The 16,254-nt window shown below is 35.6% G+C and overlaps 1 protein-coding gene and 1 long non-coding RNA gene across 2 annotated transcripts; both read left to right on the forward strand.

Annotated features, from left to right (window-relative positions):
* Positions 1–1,277: 1,277 nt before the first annotated feature.
* On the forward strand, positions 1,278–12,165 carry LOC143545561 (calmodulin-binding transcription activator 3-like). Its single transcript, XM_077037430.1, has 14 exons — positions 1,278–1,355; positions 1,445–1,526; positions 1,922–2,041; positions 2,130–2,245; positions 2,393–2,481; positions 3,301–3,343; positions 3,709–3,895; positions 4,456–4,569; positions 5,121–5,353; positions 6,074–6,568; positions 7,302–7,960; positions 10,097–10,667; positions 11,100–11,423; positions 11,856–12,165. Exons 2-14 carry the CDS (start codon positions 1,487–1,489, stop codon positions 11,931–11,933), a joined length of 3,069 nt encoding a protein of 1,022 aa, XP_076893545.1. The 5' UTR covers positions 1,278–1,355; positions 1,445–1,486; the 3' UTR covers positions 11,934–12,165.
* Positions 12,166–13,326: 1,161 nt separating this feature from the next.
* On the forward strand, positions 13,327–14,011 carry LOC143545547 (uncharacterized). The gene is made up of 2 exons (XR_013137446.1): positions 13,327–13,792; positions 13,935–14,011. It is a non-coding gene; the product is annotated as an uncharacterized LOC143545547 (long non-coding RNA).
* Positions 14,012–16,254: the final 2,243 nt, after the last annotated feature.

The following is a 16,254-nucleotide window of genomic DNA, read 5'->3' on the forward strand; positions in this document are numbered from 1 at the left end:
CGGTTGTGTGTTGGATGGTTGAAAGCCGGATGATTCTTGCGGCTTCGAATAAAACATCGGTTGGTGCGGTGACGACCATAAATCATCGTCAAGATAATCTGAATCAAGGTTTGGGAACCAATTTCCAGCCATTTTTTTAAAAAAAAAGTTGAGAAGATGAATTGATTTTGGGTGAAGGTTTGAAGTTTTGGTATAAAAATGGGTGAAATGGGGTATAATTATATAGGAAAAATATTTTTTTTTTGGTTTGTTCGGCTCCCAACGGTCAAAAAACCATCAAAAGTTGTGCAGCCCTCTCTCTTCTCCCGCTAACCGGCTCACGCCTGCATTGTTTTTCGCGTTAGCGCCCTGGTGGTGTGGTGTTAGCGCCTGGGGGCGCGAGCAGAGGGGCTCTAGCGCCCCCGTTGAAGCCCCACACGTGGGGGGCTTTAATGGGGGCTCCAACCAATAATATTATGACGTGTGGCAGAGAGAGAAACTGGATAAGGGGGTGTTGGAGCTCCCGTTGGAGTCTCTAGCCCTGGTGTGGAGGGGCTCCAGCAGGGGCTCCAGCGAATTTTTTTTTTATTTTTTTATAAATATATTCAAACAACGTATTATTAAAAAAACTCATAAATTATTAAAAAAAACACACATTAATAAAAAAACACATTAATATCTAAAAATAAAATAAAAATTAAAGTACTAAAAAAAAACATTATTCTTATTCTTCGGCTTGGTCTTCTTCGATCAACCTCTTTCGGATACGTTCCTTTTGCTTTTCCATTAGCATTTGATCGACCGGATTTAGGTTACTGAAGTCTCTAGTAAGAAAGTCCAAATCTCTCATTCGACTTTTTTCCTTTTTGTCATAAGAGACCACCTCCATGGTTTTGTTGAATTTATACGACCATAAATCATCGTCAAGATAATCTGAATCAAGGTTTGGGAACCAATTTTCAGCCATTTTTTTTAAAAAAAAGTTGAGAAGATGAATTGATTTTGGGTGAAGGTTTGAAGTTTTGGTATAAAAATGGGTGAAACGGGGTATAATTATATAGGAAAAATATTTTTTTTTTGGTTTGTTCGGCTCCCAACGGTCAAAAAACCATCAAAAGTTGTGCAGCCCTCTCTCTTCTCCCGCTAACCGGCTCACGCCTACATTGTTTTTCGCGTTAGCGCCCCCGCTAGCGCCCTGGTGGTGTGGTGTTAGCGCCTGGGGGCGTGCGGAGGGGCTCTGGCGGCCCGCCCCACACCCCTCAGCCTTACAATTTTCCCCCAATTCACAAACCCTAATTTCTCATCGCCATCAATCAAATCAAATCACTTTCAGTAAGGTGTACGTTTCACCTCCAGCTCAACGATTAGACTGCCACCTTGGGGTTGCGGCGCAGCTTGTTGCCCGTTTGCCTGCCACTTTATTGTAATAGTTTTATAGTAAATTATATAAAATTTCGACCTATACATCGCTAAAGTGACCTGTAGGTTAGTTCTACTCTGAGATCTGATGGCGGAAGGTCGTCGGTACGCGCTCGGTGCTCAATTAGGTCAGTTTCACTTTCACTTACTGCTCCTTATTGCGATTTGTGTTGCTGATTGTTGTTAATGTAGGTTTTCGTAAGTTAGGGTTTGTACGATCTCGGATGATCGTATTTTGTTCGTATGCAGATGCATCAGTGTTTATGAAGTGTTCGATTGAGCTTAGAGTTGATTGATTTGTGTTTATTTTGCTTCTGGTTGTAGTTAGGGTTTTTATGGTCTGCATGAGTGTTGATTGAAGGACTTTGTGCGTTAGCTTTATGAGTTAGTAAAGTGACAGTGATAATCCGCTTTGCTTTAGAGTAGATGATGGATGCGGCTGGCTTTATAGTTTTTTTTGCTATTTGAAGTTGCTTTGACCGTTTTACTTACCTATTTTGACTGACTTGGTGGCTAAATGTAGATATCGAGCAAATACTTTCGGAAGCACAGCATCGATGGCTTCGACCTGCTGAGATATGTGAAATTCTACGAAACTATACGAAGTTTCGCATTGCCACAGAGCCTGGAAATAGGCCTCCTAGTATGATTTTTTTTAAACACACTGACACTTGTTTACTTATACTTGGTACATTTAGACATGATGAACTGATATGTATGCTTCTTTTCAGATGGCTCACTTTTTCTGTTTGACCGGAAGGTGTTAAGGTACTTTAGAAAAGATGGACATAACTGGAGAAAGAAAAAAGATGGGAAAACGGTCAAAGAAGCTCATGAAAGGCTTAAAGTAAGTTTTGAGGGTCTATTTTCTACTTATTCAGTATTTGGTGATCTTCTTTTTTTCATAGTTTTTTCTATAGAAGCATTCAAATTTCTAACACTTTATTTCTTGTCTGTTTTTTTAGCCTTATAAGTTTCACTAAATGTTGTTTAGGCTGGAAGCATTGATGTGCTCCACTGCTACTATGCTCATGGAGAAGAGAATGAAAATTTTCAGAGGCGTAGTTATTGGTTGCTTGAAGAGTGAGTGAAAGTTCCTTTCTAGTGTGTGTGTGTGTGTGTTTTCTTAAGTCATTCTCCAACCCGTGCACTTTTAAATCAACACAAAATGATATAGTTGGTGCATAAACCTTTCTTGGTTATCAAATGCGTGCATCATGCGCGGTGCACTGCAATTCCATGATGTGAGGATGATGCGCTCTTAATCGCATAATGTGTGATACACGCATTTGTGAGTTAAAGTGAGTTTCTGCATAGATTACTTGTATCTTATGCATAGACTACTTGTACACAGGGTTAAAAGACTTATTTTGGTTATATGTAAAACTTCTTTTGTAGCACTATATCTTTTTTTAGTTTATTTATTTTAAACTCTTACTTTTGAGTGTTTAAAAGTTAACGAGTTATGAGATTATCTATACATAATTTTTGAGTATTTTTAAAAAACAAAAGCATTGCTCATCTGGGATTACGCATCGACTTTATGGATCAAAACAGACCGGAGCGTGTTGCACATATCAAAACCAAGATCACTCCGACTTTACTTAAATTAAGGAAAGTAATAATGGAAGTAGATGGACATTTTGGTTTCAAGTTCATTTAAGCTCCATTGAAATTTCAAAAGATTTTTTATATTTATATGTACAAGTTTAAAATTAGTCATAAGGATGAAAGTCTCTTGAAACTATTTCTGATTCCTTTTACCGTCTTAATAAAACATCCTGAAACTAAAGGTTAGAAAGTTTATAATATTTAAAGTATAAACGATTGGATTTTTAAAAGTTCAAATAAAGTGTTCGGCTTGGAGTTTATCACCCTCTTATATGTATACTGTTGTTGCAGGGAGCTATCAAATATTGTCCTAGTGCACTACCGTGAAGTAAAGGTTGGTCCAATTTTAATCTCTGTTTTTCTTGCTTTGTTTTTTGGTTTTGTTTCAATCAAATTAATATGTTGTAGTCGCTTTTGGTACAATGTCACTAATACAGTTAAGAGGTTTTTTTTCCAACCAGAAACTCTATTCTCTCTCCATCCAAAACTAAATGCAACAATGTAGTTCATGTGATATCCCTAAGAATATTAGCCTCTGAAATTACTTCTTAATTCTAACCACTAAAAAACGCTTGTAACCATGATTTTGTTTGACTAGATTCCTCTGTTTTGTCGTTACTATATGTGTGTGTGTGTTTACTTTAAAACCTCTTAAATAGAATATAACTTTTTTTACTAACAATTCACTGTATGTATCAGGGAAATAGGACAAACACGCACCGTGCTAGAGAGGCTACTCCCAACTCTTTGGAAAGTGAAGAAAACGTATCTACTTCTGAGGTCGATAGTTCCGTGTCTTCTAAGTTTAGCACATATAATCATCCAGTTGCTTCACAAACCACAGAGAATAGCACACATGCCTCAGAATATGAGGATGCTGAGTCAGGTGTGTTCATGTTATCCTTTTCATTTTCTATATAAGTGGCAAAACGGGCCGGTTAAGTGATTGGTAGTTGTTGAGACGTTATGGTCGGGTTTGATAGAACAAAAGTGTGTTTTGCCTAAAAATATTTATCTACTAAAAAACTGAACTGAGAGAGAAACAGAATAATAACCGTTTTGTGAGTTCTGAAAGACTGAACTGAATTGCGAATTCAGTTTTCAGGTCGGTTTTTAACCATTTCCAAATTGTGAGTACAGTTTCCAGCAAAAAATATGTTGCTTATTCAGATAACTGAACCAAATTCAATTGAATAAACCGAACGGATTGGTTTAATTAATTAAATCCGGTTTGGTTAGACACTATATTTATTTTGGTTAGGGCCAAAAAAATTTAAAACCGAATAAACTGAATCGAATAAACTGATAACACTCCTAAGCTGGTGTCAGATATGACGCGTGTCATTAGAAATACACTTAACGCGACTTTCGACCCTATTTGATATTTTTTTTTCTTTTTAACTATCTTTAAAATATTATTGACTTGGAAATGGGGTTTTTATGCAGCATATTCTCACCAATCTACTTCCAGATATAGCTCTATTGTTAACTTGCAACCAACAGCTACTGCAAAGACTGATGATCCATTCTCTATGCCTTATTATCCTGTTCCTTCATCAAGTAATTCCTTGTATAGATTACTTGATGCATAAATTTTAGATTCTTTTAGGGGGGTGAATTTTTTACGCGACCCGAACCTAACACGAAATTTGAAGGTTTTGGTTTAGACTAAACGGTTTCGGGTGTCGGACCTGAGAATATGTTTATCTAAACGAGCCGTGTTTGTGTCAATCGGACAAGTTTTAATCTTTTTATTGTTTTGTTTTGAAAATGTGTTTTATATAATAATGTTAACTATTGGGTAATTTCCGATGCCAAAGTTAATTTTTTTATAAATAAATTGGCTTAGTTTAAACATAGTTCAGTGATAAAAATAATATGTAATTTTAGAATTTTAAATTTTATGAAATTTCTTTTTTAAAGAAACTGTATGTTTTTTTTTTGGGGTTAAACGGGTCATACACGTGTCAATCTGCAAATACACGTGTTGTTTTTGGGTTCAGACACGTGAGAGGATTTTTACGTTTGACCTGCCAACCCGGTTAGCAGCTGGATTCTTTGCTTATTGTATAAAAGTCCAAAGCTGATCAAATTTACAAATTCGTTTACAGATGATTATGATGGAAAAGCTCAAGTAAATCCTGATATGAGCTTTATATCACTCATGCAAGGGGATAAAGATGGGAACAATCTTGATGCTGGCTTGCTATATCCTTTTGAAAGCTACAATGCAGGAAGTGAATCTGCTAGCTATCAGTCAACACAGTCTTATGATACAAGCACCCGTCAAATGATGCCAGATGAATTTGATAAAATGCAGTTCAGAGGAAGTGCAGGGTGGCAGGTACTACACATTTGATAATTTATTTTAACTCTTTTATTATGTTCATCTTGTTTGTAGCTTCAACTGTCTCAAGGTGTTAATGGGTCGGTTTCGGGCTCAAATCCGACCAAAAACCAAAAATTCGGTTCTTGGGTTTGTGAAAACAGTTTGGTTTCTGGTTTTTTGGTATTCACCATGGATTCAGTTTTTTTAGTTTTCAGTGAGTTTCTTTTTATGGTTTTACTATTTATGCTTAAACATTTTGGGCTCAAACCGAACCAAAAAAGCGAGAATTTGATTATCATTTGGTTTTGTTTTTTTTTTTTGGTTTTCACAACGGGTTAGGTTTTTTATTTTTTGTTCATGTTCGATAGCTAAACCAAAAGTGAACAAAAAATCGGTTTATAACAATGTAGAACCAAACTGTTGGATTTTTTTTTGGGTTTGGTTTAGGTTTTCGTATTGATAGCAAAACCAAAATCGAGCCAAAAAATCGTGTTTTAAATTATAAAACCAACCGTGGGTTTTTGATTGGGTTTTGTTTGTGTGTTTTCGGTTTTTGGTTGATAGCAAACCCAAAACTGAACCGAGAAATATGTTTTCTAAAACACATAAATTCAACCATCGGTTTTCGATTAGGTCCGGCTGTGTCGGGTTGGTTATGTTGGTTATTTCGGTTTTTGTACGGAGACTCTCAATTTCTTAACAAATGCTAAGTGCTATTTTTTAAAAAATTTGCAGGCTGATGCAGGATATAATAATCTCCCCTCTCGTTTTCAAGAAGATGTTAACTTTGCTGATATGGTCAACTCATTTGAGACCACAAACACCAATGATCAGCATAAGCTTATTTCGCAAGGAAGCTTTGAGTTCTATTTACCAGATGAAGATGGCTGGAAACCAAATTTGGAAACTAATTTAATTTCCATTTTAGATGAAACCAAATCTGGTTCTCTGAAACCACCATTTTTGGAAGTAATGAAGGAAGGTTTAAAGAAACTTGACAGCTTTGACCGGTGGATGACCAAAGAACTTGGAGATGTGAAGGAGTCACAAGCGCAGTCGACTTCCGGGACGTATTGGGAAGCTGTTGAAAATGAAAATGGAGTCGATGATTCCATTATTAGTCCACAAGTGCATTTGGACAGTTATGTGGGCCCATCTCTATCACAAGACCAGTTGTTTAGTATCATTGACTTTTCTCCAAACTCGGCTAACGCAGGTTCTGAAATCAAGGTACAAACTTTATGATTAACAAGGTTAATATTAAAAATAATGATTTTCAGGTTTTGAGTTGAGTAATTATTAAAAGTTTACGTTTAATTATTATAAACAAACTTTATGGTTGTTTATGTTCGCTTGTGAAGGTTTTTCTTGTTCGTGTTCGTTCGTTAAAGAAATGAATGTGTTCATGTCCGTTCACTAATGGTATAAATGAACGGTTCGGTGGTTCACGAACGTAAACGAACTGGGTTTTTTTGTTCATGTTCCTACGTTAAGGAAATGAATGTGCCTATGTTCATTTGTTAATAGTATAAACGAACTATTCATGAACAAATATAACCAAACATAGATGAACGAATATAAATGAACATGGCTATCTAAACACCAGTTAAAAGTAAACATCGATATCAATTTGTTGTGCCTAAAAAGTTAAAATAAAGCTAGACTGTATTGAAATGGACATAAAAATTTATTTTAATATAAAGCTAGACTGTATTGAAATGGACATAAAAATTTATTTTAATGAATACATAAACTTAAACAAACGTAAACTAACATAAATGAACGTCAACGAACATTAATTGACGAACTAGACATGTATACATGTTCTTACGAATATCAATGAACTTCCTGCTGTACAGTTCACTGAATGGTTGGTTCGTTTACAGGCCTAAACTTTCATAACTTGTTTTCTTTGAAGATTTAGATTAATATGGTGTCATTCTCTCTCTTCCCTTAAACACAGGTGTTGATAACTGGCCGATTCTTAAGGAGTCAAGAAGAATTACAACACTGTCAATGGGCCTGTATGTTTGGAGAACTAGAAGTCCCTGCAGAGGTGGTGGCCGATGGTGTCCTTCGTTGTCACACACCCAATCACAAACCAGGACGTGTGCACTTTTATGTCACATGTTCCAACCGCCTCGCATGCAGTGAAGTTAGAGAATTTGAATTTCAAGTTAATAATCAGGACATGGACGGTGACGGCAATGAAATACTTACACGATTTGTGAAACTGTTGTCACTTGGATCTCAAGATTCCGTTCCTACTGTTAACAACCCTGAACTGATGAGTCAACTCCGTTCGTTGATTCATGAGGATAACAGTGAGTGGGATCAGATGCTAAAGGTCACATCTGAAGATGATTTTTCTTCTGAAAAAGCTAAGAATCAATTGTTTGAGAAGATGTTAAAGGAGAAGCTGCACGCGTGGCTTGTTTACAAGGTGGCTGAAGGTGGAAAAGGTGCTAGTGTGTTGGATGAAGAGGGGCAAGGCGTGCTGCATTTTGCTGGGGCTTTAGGTTATGATTGGGCTATAGTACCTACGGTTGCTGCGGGTGTTAGTATTAATTTTCGGGATGTTAATGGCTGGACCGCTCTTCACTGGGCTGCGTTTTGTGGCAGGTAAAGTTGGTGTTTGTGTCTCTTACTGTATTTCTTAACTGGTTATTAGATTATTGCTGTTTTTGAAGTCGGTTTATGATGTTTGGTCTATTAGATTCTGATTATTTAGGGGTAATCAGTTTTAAGTTTAGCCGCAACAGAACTTATTATTTGAGGGTAGAGGGACAACACTTATTTATCCCTTACTTAGGGGCGTAGACAAGCCTGAGCTCGACTAGTCGTTTAACTTATGAGAGCTTGATCTCAGCTTGTTTGTTATTTATTAATTAATTTGTGTACATTTATAATACTTTTTTATATATAATAATTTAATTAGGTTAGAAACTCATGTTAACACGGTTTGAATAATGGAAATATTAAATTGTTAGTACTGAAGATTTAGGAATTATAAAACAATATTTTGAGATAGGACATGATTGAAAGTGAGTTGGTGTGAGATGGAAATCAATTCTCTTTTTGAACCCAATTTGTTTAAAATTGAAAATCAATTTTTATTTGTTTGCAAGTTGTAAATTTATATACTATGAAGGGGTGAAAGGTGAGATGAGAGAAGTAATAAAAAGCAGGTTAAGCTCACAGAACTGTGACACGTGGCAATGGATAGTTACTTCTTTGCTAGGTATAGATTTATATATATAACATTATATACTATTTTTTATCATAAGTTTATAAATAATCAATCAATCAATCAATCAATCATACCCAGTAAAATCCCACCGACAGCAAAGCTATAGGTAGGGTCTGGGGAGGGTGGGATGTAGGCACACCGTACCTCTATCCAAAGGAATAAAGAGGTGGCTTCCAGAGAGACCCTCGGCTCTAAGTACATGTGTATGAAGCAAAATAAAGGAAATCAAAGTTTAACAGTTATATAAAAACTACTACTAATTATAATAATATTAATAATAAGGTCACAGTTTAACAGCAATATAAAAGCTAATAATAATAATAATAATAATAATAATATATGTAAGGGAAATACCATTATGGTATGTGACCTAAATAAGTTAAGTCTAAGCCCTAAGTTATTCAATTCTCTCTAAAAATCCTTAACTTTAATTCTACTTCTCCACGAAATCCTATCCTCAACCATGTCCTCGGAGAGGTTTAGGTCTATCAAATCATGCCTAATCCTCTCATCCCAAGTCAATTTAGGTCGTCCTCTACCCCTTCTCCCCTCTATAGTAATGTTTTCTACGGATCTAACAGGATTCGTCGTCTGTCTTCTCTTTACATGTCCAAACCATCTCAATCTCCACTCTCTTATCTTGTCTGCTATGTTCGCCACCCCTAATCTCTCGCGAAACACAACGTTTCTTATTCGGTCTAGCCTTGTGTGCCCACACATCCAACGTAGCATTCTCATTTCTGCTACCTCCATCTTCCGCACTTGTGCCTTCTTGATGGCCCAACAATCTGTTCCATATAGCATTGCAGGTCTAACTGCCACCCTATAGAATTTTCCCTTTAGTTTAGTCGGGAAACTCTTGTCGCACAATATACCTGTGGCTGCCTTCCATCTACACCATCCTACCTGAACTCGGTGGGTCACATCACTGTCTAATTATATATTATTATAATATATCTATTATTATATAATTATATATTTAATATCCAAATAATAGGTTTATTTAGACTTACAAGCCAAATCGAGCTTGATAACTGAAGCTTGGGTGCAGAGGCTCACGTTCGTTTATTAAACAATTTTATTTTTAGACTCAGGCTCGAGTCCGTTTAAGCAATTAAGCATTTAAGCCTGGCTCTCAATTAGAGCTTTTAGCTAGCCGATCTCGAGTAGCTCACGAGCGGCTTGGCTCGTTTACACCCCTACCCCTTACTTGGAGAGACTTGACTCACATGTCACAATATGTCTGTCCCTTTTTCTTAACAAACGTCAATTCTGGTCATTTCATCTGTTACAGTGTTGCATCGTTAAATAATTGTAGTTTGTCACACTTAAACATCTGAACATTTGACTTTTACGAATTCGAACTGTAGATCCGCATCAAATATCATAGACTCTTCTACAGTCGGTTTTATTACAGCAAATTATCTGATTAAATGTTCTATGATTGATTATCTTATTCTTGATTATCTGTTTCTAGCAATAAAGTCAGTGTGTGTATGGTTTTGCAGAGAGCGTACGGTAGCTTTTCTGATATCACAAGGCGCAGCAGCTGGAGCATTAACAGATCCAACCCCAAGATACTCAGGCAAAACACCTGCTGACCTGGCAGCCAGCAAGGGAAACAAAGGAATCGCAGGCTACTGTGCCGAAGCCGCCTTAAGCACCCACCTCCAACTTCTTAAGCTAAAAGACGCCAACAAGAACGGTAGTAATGATGCCTCTGCCTCTATAGGCGTGCAAACTGTAACTGAACGAACTCCAACTCCAGTGATTTATGGTGACGGGTTATCATTAAAGGACTCCTTAGCTGCTGTTTGTAATGCAACTCAAGCTGCTGCTAGAATCCATCAAGTGTTCAGGGTGCAATCGTTTCAAAAGAAGCAGTTAAAAGAGCATGGTGGAAGTGAGTTTGGGCTGTCCGATGAGCGGGCCCTTTCACTCCTTGCTTTGAAGACATCTAAGGTGGGTCAACATGATGAACCGGTGCATGCTGCTGCGGTTCGTATACAGAATAAGTTTCGTAGCTGGAAAGGGAGGAAAGATTTTCTTATGATGAGGCAAAGAATTGTTAAGATTCAGGTGAACCGTGATTTCAAATTATGTATGTACCAAGTAGGGTTGCTCACAAAGCTCTTAGCTTGCTCAAATCGGCTCGTTGATAAAGTTGAACCGAGCCGGCTCGGTCTGTAAACGAACCGGGTCGAGCCAACATGACCTTGTCTCGTTGGCTCGTTTGGCCGTATTTTTTAAATATGTAAACGAGCCGAGTCCCTGACAGGGTGAGCTTGGATCCTTAGGATCGTTTGTCAGCTTGCTTAAATTAAAGTTCAAACTTTATTATACGTAAATTATAACCCAACACCATAAATTATAGTATATGTAGTTTGACTAATGCATTGTGTGTTAAAAATAGAATTTTGTTCCGTTTTAACTTGTTTCGTTTAGTTTTGGGAATTTGACCAATTCATAAACAACTTTATGTTAACAACTTGTTTAACACCTGTTTATCAGGCGCACGTTAGAGGGCACCAGGTAAGAAAAAACTACAAAAAGATAGTATGGTCGGTTGGAATACTTGACAAAGTAATACTGCGGTGGAGGCGTAAGGGGCGCGGTTTGAAAGGTTTTAAACCCGAAGCGGTTACCGAGAGTGCAAACGAAGCTGCTAATCCAGCAAAAGAGGAAGATGATGACTTTTTTAAAGAAGGCAGGAAACAAACTGAACAGCGTTTACAAAAGGCCCTTGCAAGGGTTAAATCTATGGTTCAGTATCCCGAGGCAAGAGAACAGTACCGTAGATTGCTTAATGTTGTTAATGATATGCAAGAAAGCAAGGTACGTTTTTATTAGCGTGTTTTTTAAACGACACTTTACGGGTGTTCGTTTGTAATTCGGTTTTTGTGTTATATGATTTTTTTTGGTCTTAACTGAAAATCAACTGGAGTTACAGAATTTGAATTTGGTTTGGTTTTCGGTTTCAACCACATAAACTGAATAATTCTTATTTTTTGAAACTGGGAGTTAGTTACAATGATGGGTCCCTGTGGTTTGGCCCAGGTAAGGTTTTTGGGTACTAAGCTTGAAAAGGTGCATTTTTAGGGTTTGTGGTTTTGATTTTGTAACAAGTTTGAGGTTTAAAACGGTGTCGGTTTGGTTTTCGCTTTAATCAGTTTTGAACTGTTATTAGTTGGTTATTTTATTATTTTGTACGTTTTTTTATCATCATAAAACTGTTATTAGTTGGTTATAACTGTTGAGTGTGGGCAGGCTGTGTATGATCAGGCTTTGGAGAGTTCAGAAGAAGCTGTTGACTTTGATGAGGACTTGATTGACCTCGATGCGTAGCTGGGTGACGACGATGAGGCGTTTATGAATATCTGAAACTGAATTTGCTTTATAATGTAAATGAAAGTGTTAAGGAGAAACGATGATGTTTACTCTGTAAATTATTATTAGTATATTTGTTGTGCTAGGTGGATGGATGATGATATATTTTGGCTCCAGACTGATTGATTGTAACTAGGAAGGAAAAACATATAATATACTCTTGCTTGCTTTTCTAGTAAGTTTTCGTTTATATTAGTCAGTCAGAAAATAAAATATTATTCTATAAAGCTAGCTAAATGATGGGTAGTTTACTCTGATTAACATTTGGCGTGAGAATTAGTACAAGTTTCTTAAGAGTTCAAGAGTTGGAAGAAATAGTAAATTTGTATATGTAGGATGATTTACATGAGATGAATCACGGTGTATTTATCGTGCTTAATTGGCGTGAGAACTGTTAATGACGTCTTTAAGAATTGAAATAAGAAATGGTAAATACTTATGGGTTGGGATAAGTCGGGTTGATTACCTGCTATGAATCATGGATTCATGGTGTGTTTATAGTTGAGGATGTATTGGCTTTTGGGGTTTTCGTCTATTGGTGGTTTTCGCCTAGGGGACGTTTTTGAGGTGGACCTAAAGTATCAAATAACTGGGGACAGTTGAAATCACGTCACATGTAGACTCAGAGAAAAAAATTGTTAAAAAAAGGATGTTACGACTTAGTTATTATGTTTAGTGGCGGGGGTTAGAAAGGGCCAGAAGGTGTTATCGATGAATAAATTTCAAATCTTCTTGACGAAACCATAAAAAATATGCTAACTTTAGTATAATGTTGGCCTTGAGTTTTAACCAAAAGTCCCATGTGTGCAGCTTTGATTGTATCGGTATCTTTTTTTATAGTTTACGTCATGCAATGGTAAATTACAGAGTGGCTTAACCGTTACCTAATATGTAATTGCCTTTTTGTTTATCCTTCTAACCATGGAGGTGCTTTTTGTTTACCCTTCTAGTTCAAGTGGCTTTTTTTTTGTTTAAGAAAAAAAAAACTGAAAATAAATGTTTAAAAAAATAAATACCAAATACCTAACAACAAGTACATGGAAAGAGGAGTGATATCATCTCCACCAGATAGTTGGTCATAATTTTAGTTATGTATAGGTTTAAAGTTGTTCAATTATGTTGTTTTGGTTTCTTATTTACGGTTTTCTTATACTAATGGTAAATTTATATTGCATTAGGTAGCGTGGTTAAGAAACTCGTTACTTAGTATGTAATTTTGGTTTTCCTTCTCCTGGTTAGGAATTTTTAACCGGGGGAGGTTCTTTAATTAAGTTTTTCAAAGAAAAAAAATTAAATTGTAATTTGTTGTAATTTAATTCAAAAAAAAAAAAGAAAATATAGAATTTATGATTTGACCTTATGAAGAATAAATGTTGGTGTTTGATTCAAAATATGTTAACTCTATTTGATAAATTTGTGGTTGATTGAGAAATTACTACATATATTATTTGATAAATCCATGTTGAAGAATAAAGTTAAAACGCTAATGATTAGCCGATATAGGATGCAGAAGTACATGTAGTACAATGAGATATGTACTGATAGCGAGCAATGAAGTACCATACAATTTGTAGTACACTATTGACTGTCATTATAAATAATTTGTACACGATCATTGGAAATTCATGATAACAAACGGTTGAGACATCTAATAGGTGTGACATGAGAACACATGAGAAATCTTAAAATAAGAAGCGATGTGTTCACGTGTTCTCAGGTCGCCCCTGTTGAATTTCTTTACTCGAAAACTTTTCTGATGTTGAATACGGAAGTCGGAACTGGAAATATACTTTCTATAGCCTTTTTCGATTAAACAGGTTATGTTAAACTGTTAAAGCATACTCCTTTTTCTTTTTTATCCCTGTTTTATTTTATGTAATAGGTAATGGTATAATTCGAATATTAATTTAATAGGTTTGAATAAAGAGATATATGATGTTTTTTCTTTGTTTATTTCAGGGCCGTGCAAAACACGAGACCTATTATTTAAAAGTTGGCTTAGTATCAATCATCAATCAAATAAGAGAACTTTTGTATCTGTGACATTTTTTCTCATTTATTATTTTGGATGTTAACTAAACACGCGTGTATATGTTTAATTAAAATAATAAATTAAAGATTTATTTAATGCAACCCATGAAGACTAATGATAATCGAGATTAATCGGGACTAATAAGATGAGATTTCAATGTATTATTTTCAGTTTTAATATGCATGTCTACATTTTTATATGTAATTTTCAGTTTTATATGTACACAAACATATTTTGGCCGGAATCTCGCTAGGAATTGTTGGTTTTTGCTGGAATCTTGCCGAATACCGTTGATTTGGTCGGAATCTCGTCAAAATCTCCGATTTTGGCCGGATTTGACCATTGGCCGACTAGCCCAAAATTAATCAGTAAAATGAGGACTAGCGATTAATCAGGAATTAATCGTAAGAATTAATCGATGCCTAGTTAGGATTTTTACAACACTGACCGCAAGAATGACCGGATGAGGCATAGGACAAAGTAGGTTGTGTTGAATAGTTAGGTTTGGTTGGGTTGGGTTGACCCGTCAACAAGGTTTTGTCACTTTCTAGTTTTTACATGGTTTCATAATTTATAAATGAGAGGATTATAATTGAACATAATATTACTTCAACAATAATCTAAAGTCGGGTCGTACATACAATTACCAACTCGGTTAACATATTTACTATTACAATTAAACTTGATTATCACCCACCAACATGTTTGACAAGTTTATATAAATGAGTTAGGTGGATCGTTTTAGGGTTGACATTTTTCATATGAATAAAAGATGGGCCGGGTTCAACTTAAACAATTCAAGTCAACTCGTCAATCCGACATGATTGACACTCCTAATTGCTTCTAATTAAAGCTCTAAGATGACTCAAAAACTATGGTTGATGAATAGTTCAATTGTATAATAAAAGCTCTATGTTCAATGACATTCAACTCGTAACTTCCAAAGTCTAAAAAACCAAATTCGCCTTACAACTCGACTGTACCATGTCTATTAATATACCGAAATGATAATTGGAGGAATGGCGCGTTGTATATATTTGTAGCCTACCATCAAGAAATCAAATTATCTAAACAAACCTGGAACTTATATGTAACTGTAGATGAATAAATAGAAACATTGATTATTCTCTGAATCATGCAATCACTATTAGATAAACTTATTTATGGGTACATACAAACGATTTATCAGATTAGACAAAGAATTCTGAACACAGAATTAGGATTTGACGGTTTATGTTGTAACCATCTCCTTTGTTTTATTGTTTTATATCTTCCGATCGTGAAGAATAATCACAAGGGAAAAATACAACGATCAATTTATTTTTATTTGATCAATTCTCACATGAGTCCAAAAATGAATTAAATCTACTTCACATACCACTTAAGTCCAAGTAAATAAATATTTAAACCCAAGTATAAAATCTAATAATGAAGCCCAAATAACATTAGAATTACATCGAGCCCGCAATTATGCGTCACCTAATGGTCCTAACTCGTTTAATCTCCAATGCTATTTCTCCGATCGACAAGTTAATCCAATATATTAAAATATATGTCGATAACACTAAGATTACCAATATGGAGGACGTGGACACACCCAGTGGTGGACTCACTCATATGAGAGGGGTATCCGTCGACCCTTGTGAAAAAAAAAAACTAGTATTTATATATTGAAAGATTCTCGGCCGACCCCTGCAAAATTTTGACCCCGACCCATGTGAGATTTTGAAGCCGACCCTTGTGTAATTTTGAGACGACCCCATGAAATTTTGAGACCGACCCTTATAGAAATAAAATGAAAATTTTACAAATATAATTATATAAATGTTATATAAACAATTTTTCCTATTATATTTGAGTGTAATACCAAATTACACCAATTAGTCCAATTGTCCAAAAGTCCAATACCCAACCCAATTTTTAATCCCAAAACCCAATTAAAATCTTACCCAATTTTTAGCCCAAACCCCAATCAAATTCTAACCCAATTAAAATCTTGAATTACCGGTCGTGACCACAAGCGTTGAGATGTTTTTCGGCAATGAAGTACGTGAAGTCCGATTTACGTAATCGGATGGATGATGAAAATTTAAACGATAGTTGTATTTGTTACATTGAGAAAAACTTGCTTATCAATGTTAAAGTAGATGATGTGATGGTTAGATTTCAAAAAATGAAAACTAGAGAATAACTTTGAATATATTGGTTATTTTATATTTTGTTTGGTTCTCTTTTTTTCATACAACC

Source organism: Bidens hawaiensis, unplaced genomic scaffold, assembly GCF_021521415.1.
Source record: "Bidens hawaiensis isolate Kalapana, Puna unplaced genomic scaffold, B.hawaiensis_p1.1 tig00013980_1, whole genome shotgun sequence".
Lineage (NCBI taxonomy): Eukaryota > Viridiplantae > Streptophyta > Magnoliopsida > Asterales > Asteraceae > Bidens > Bidens hawaiensis.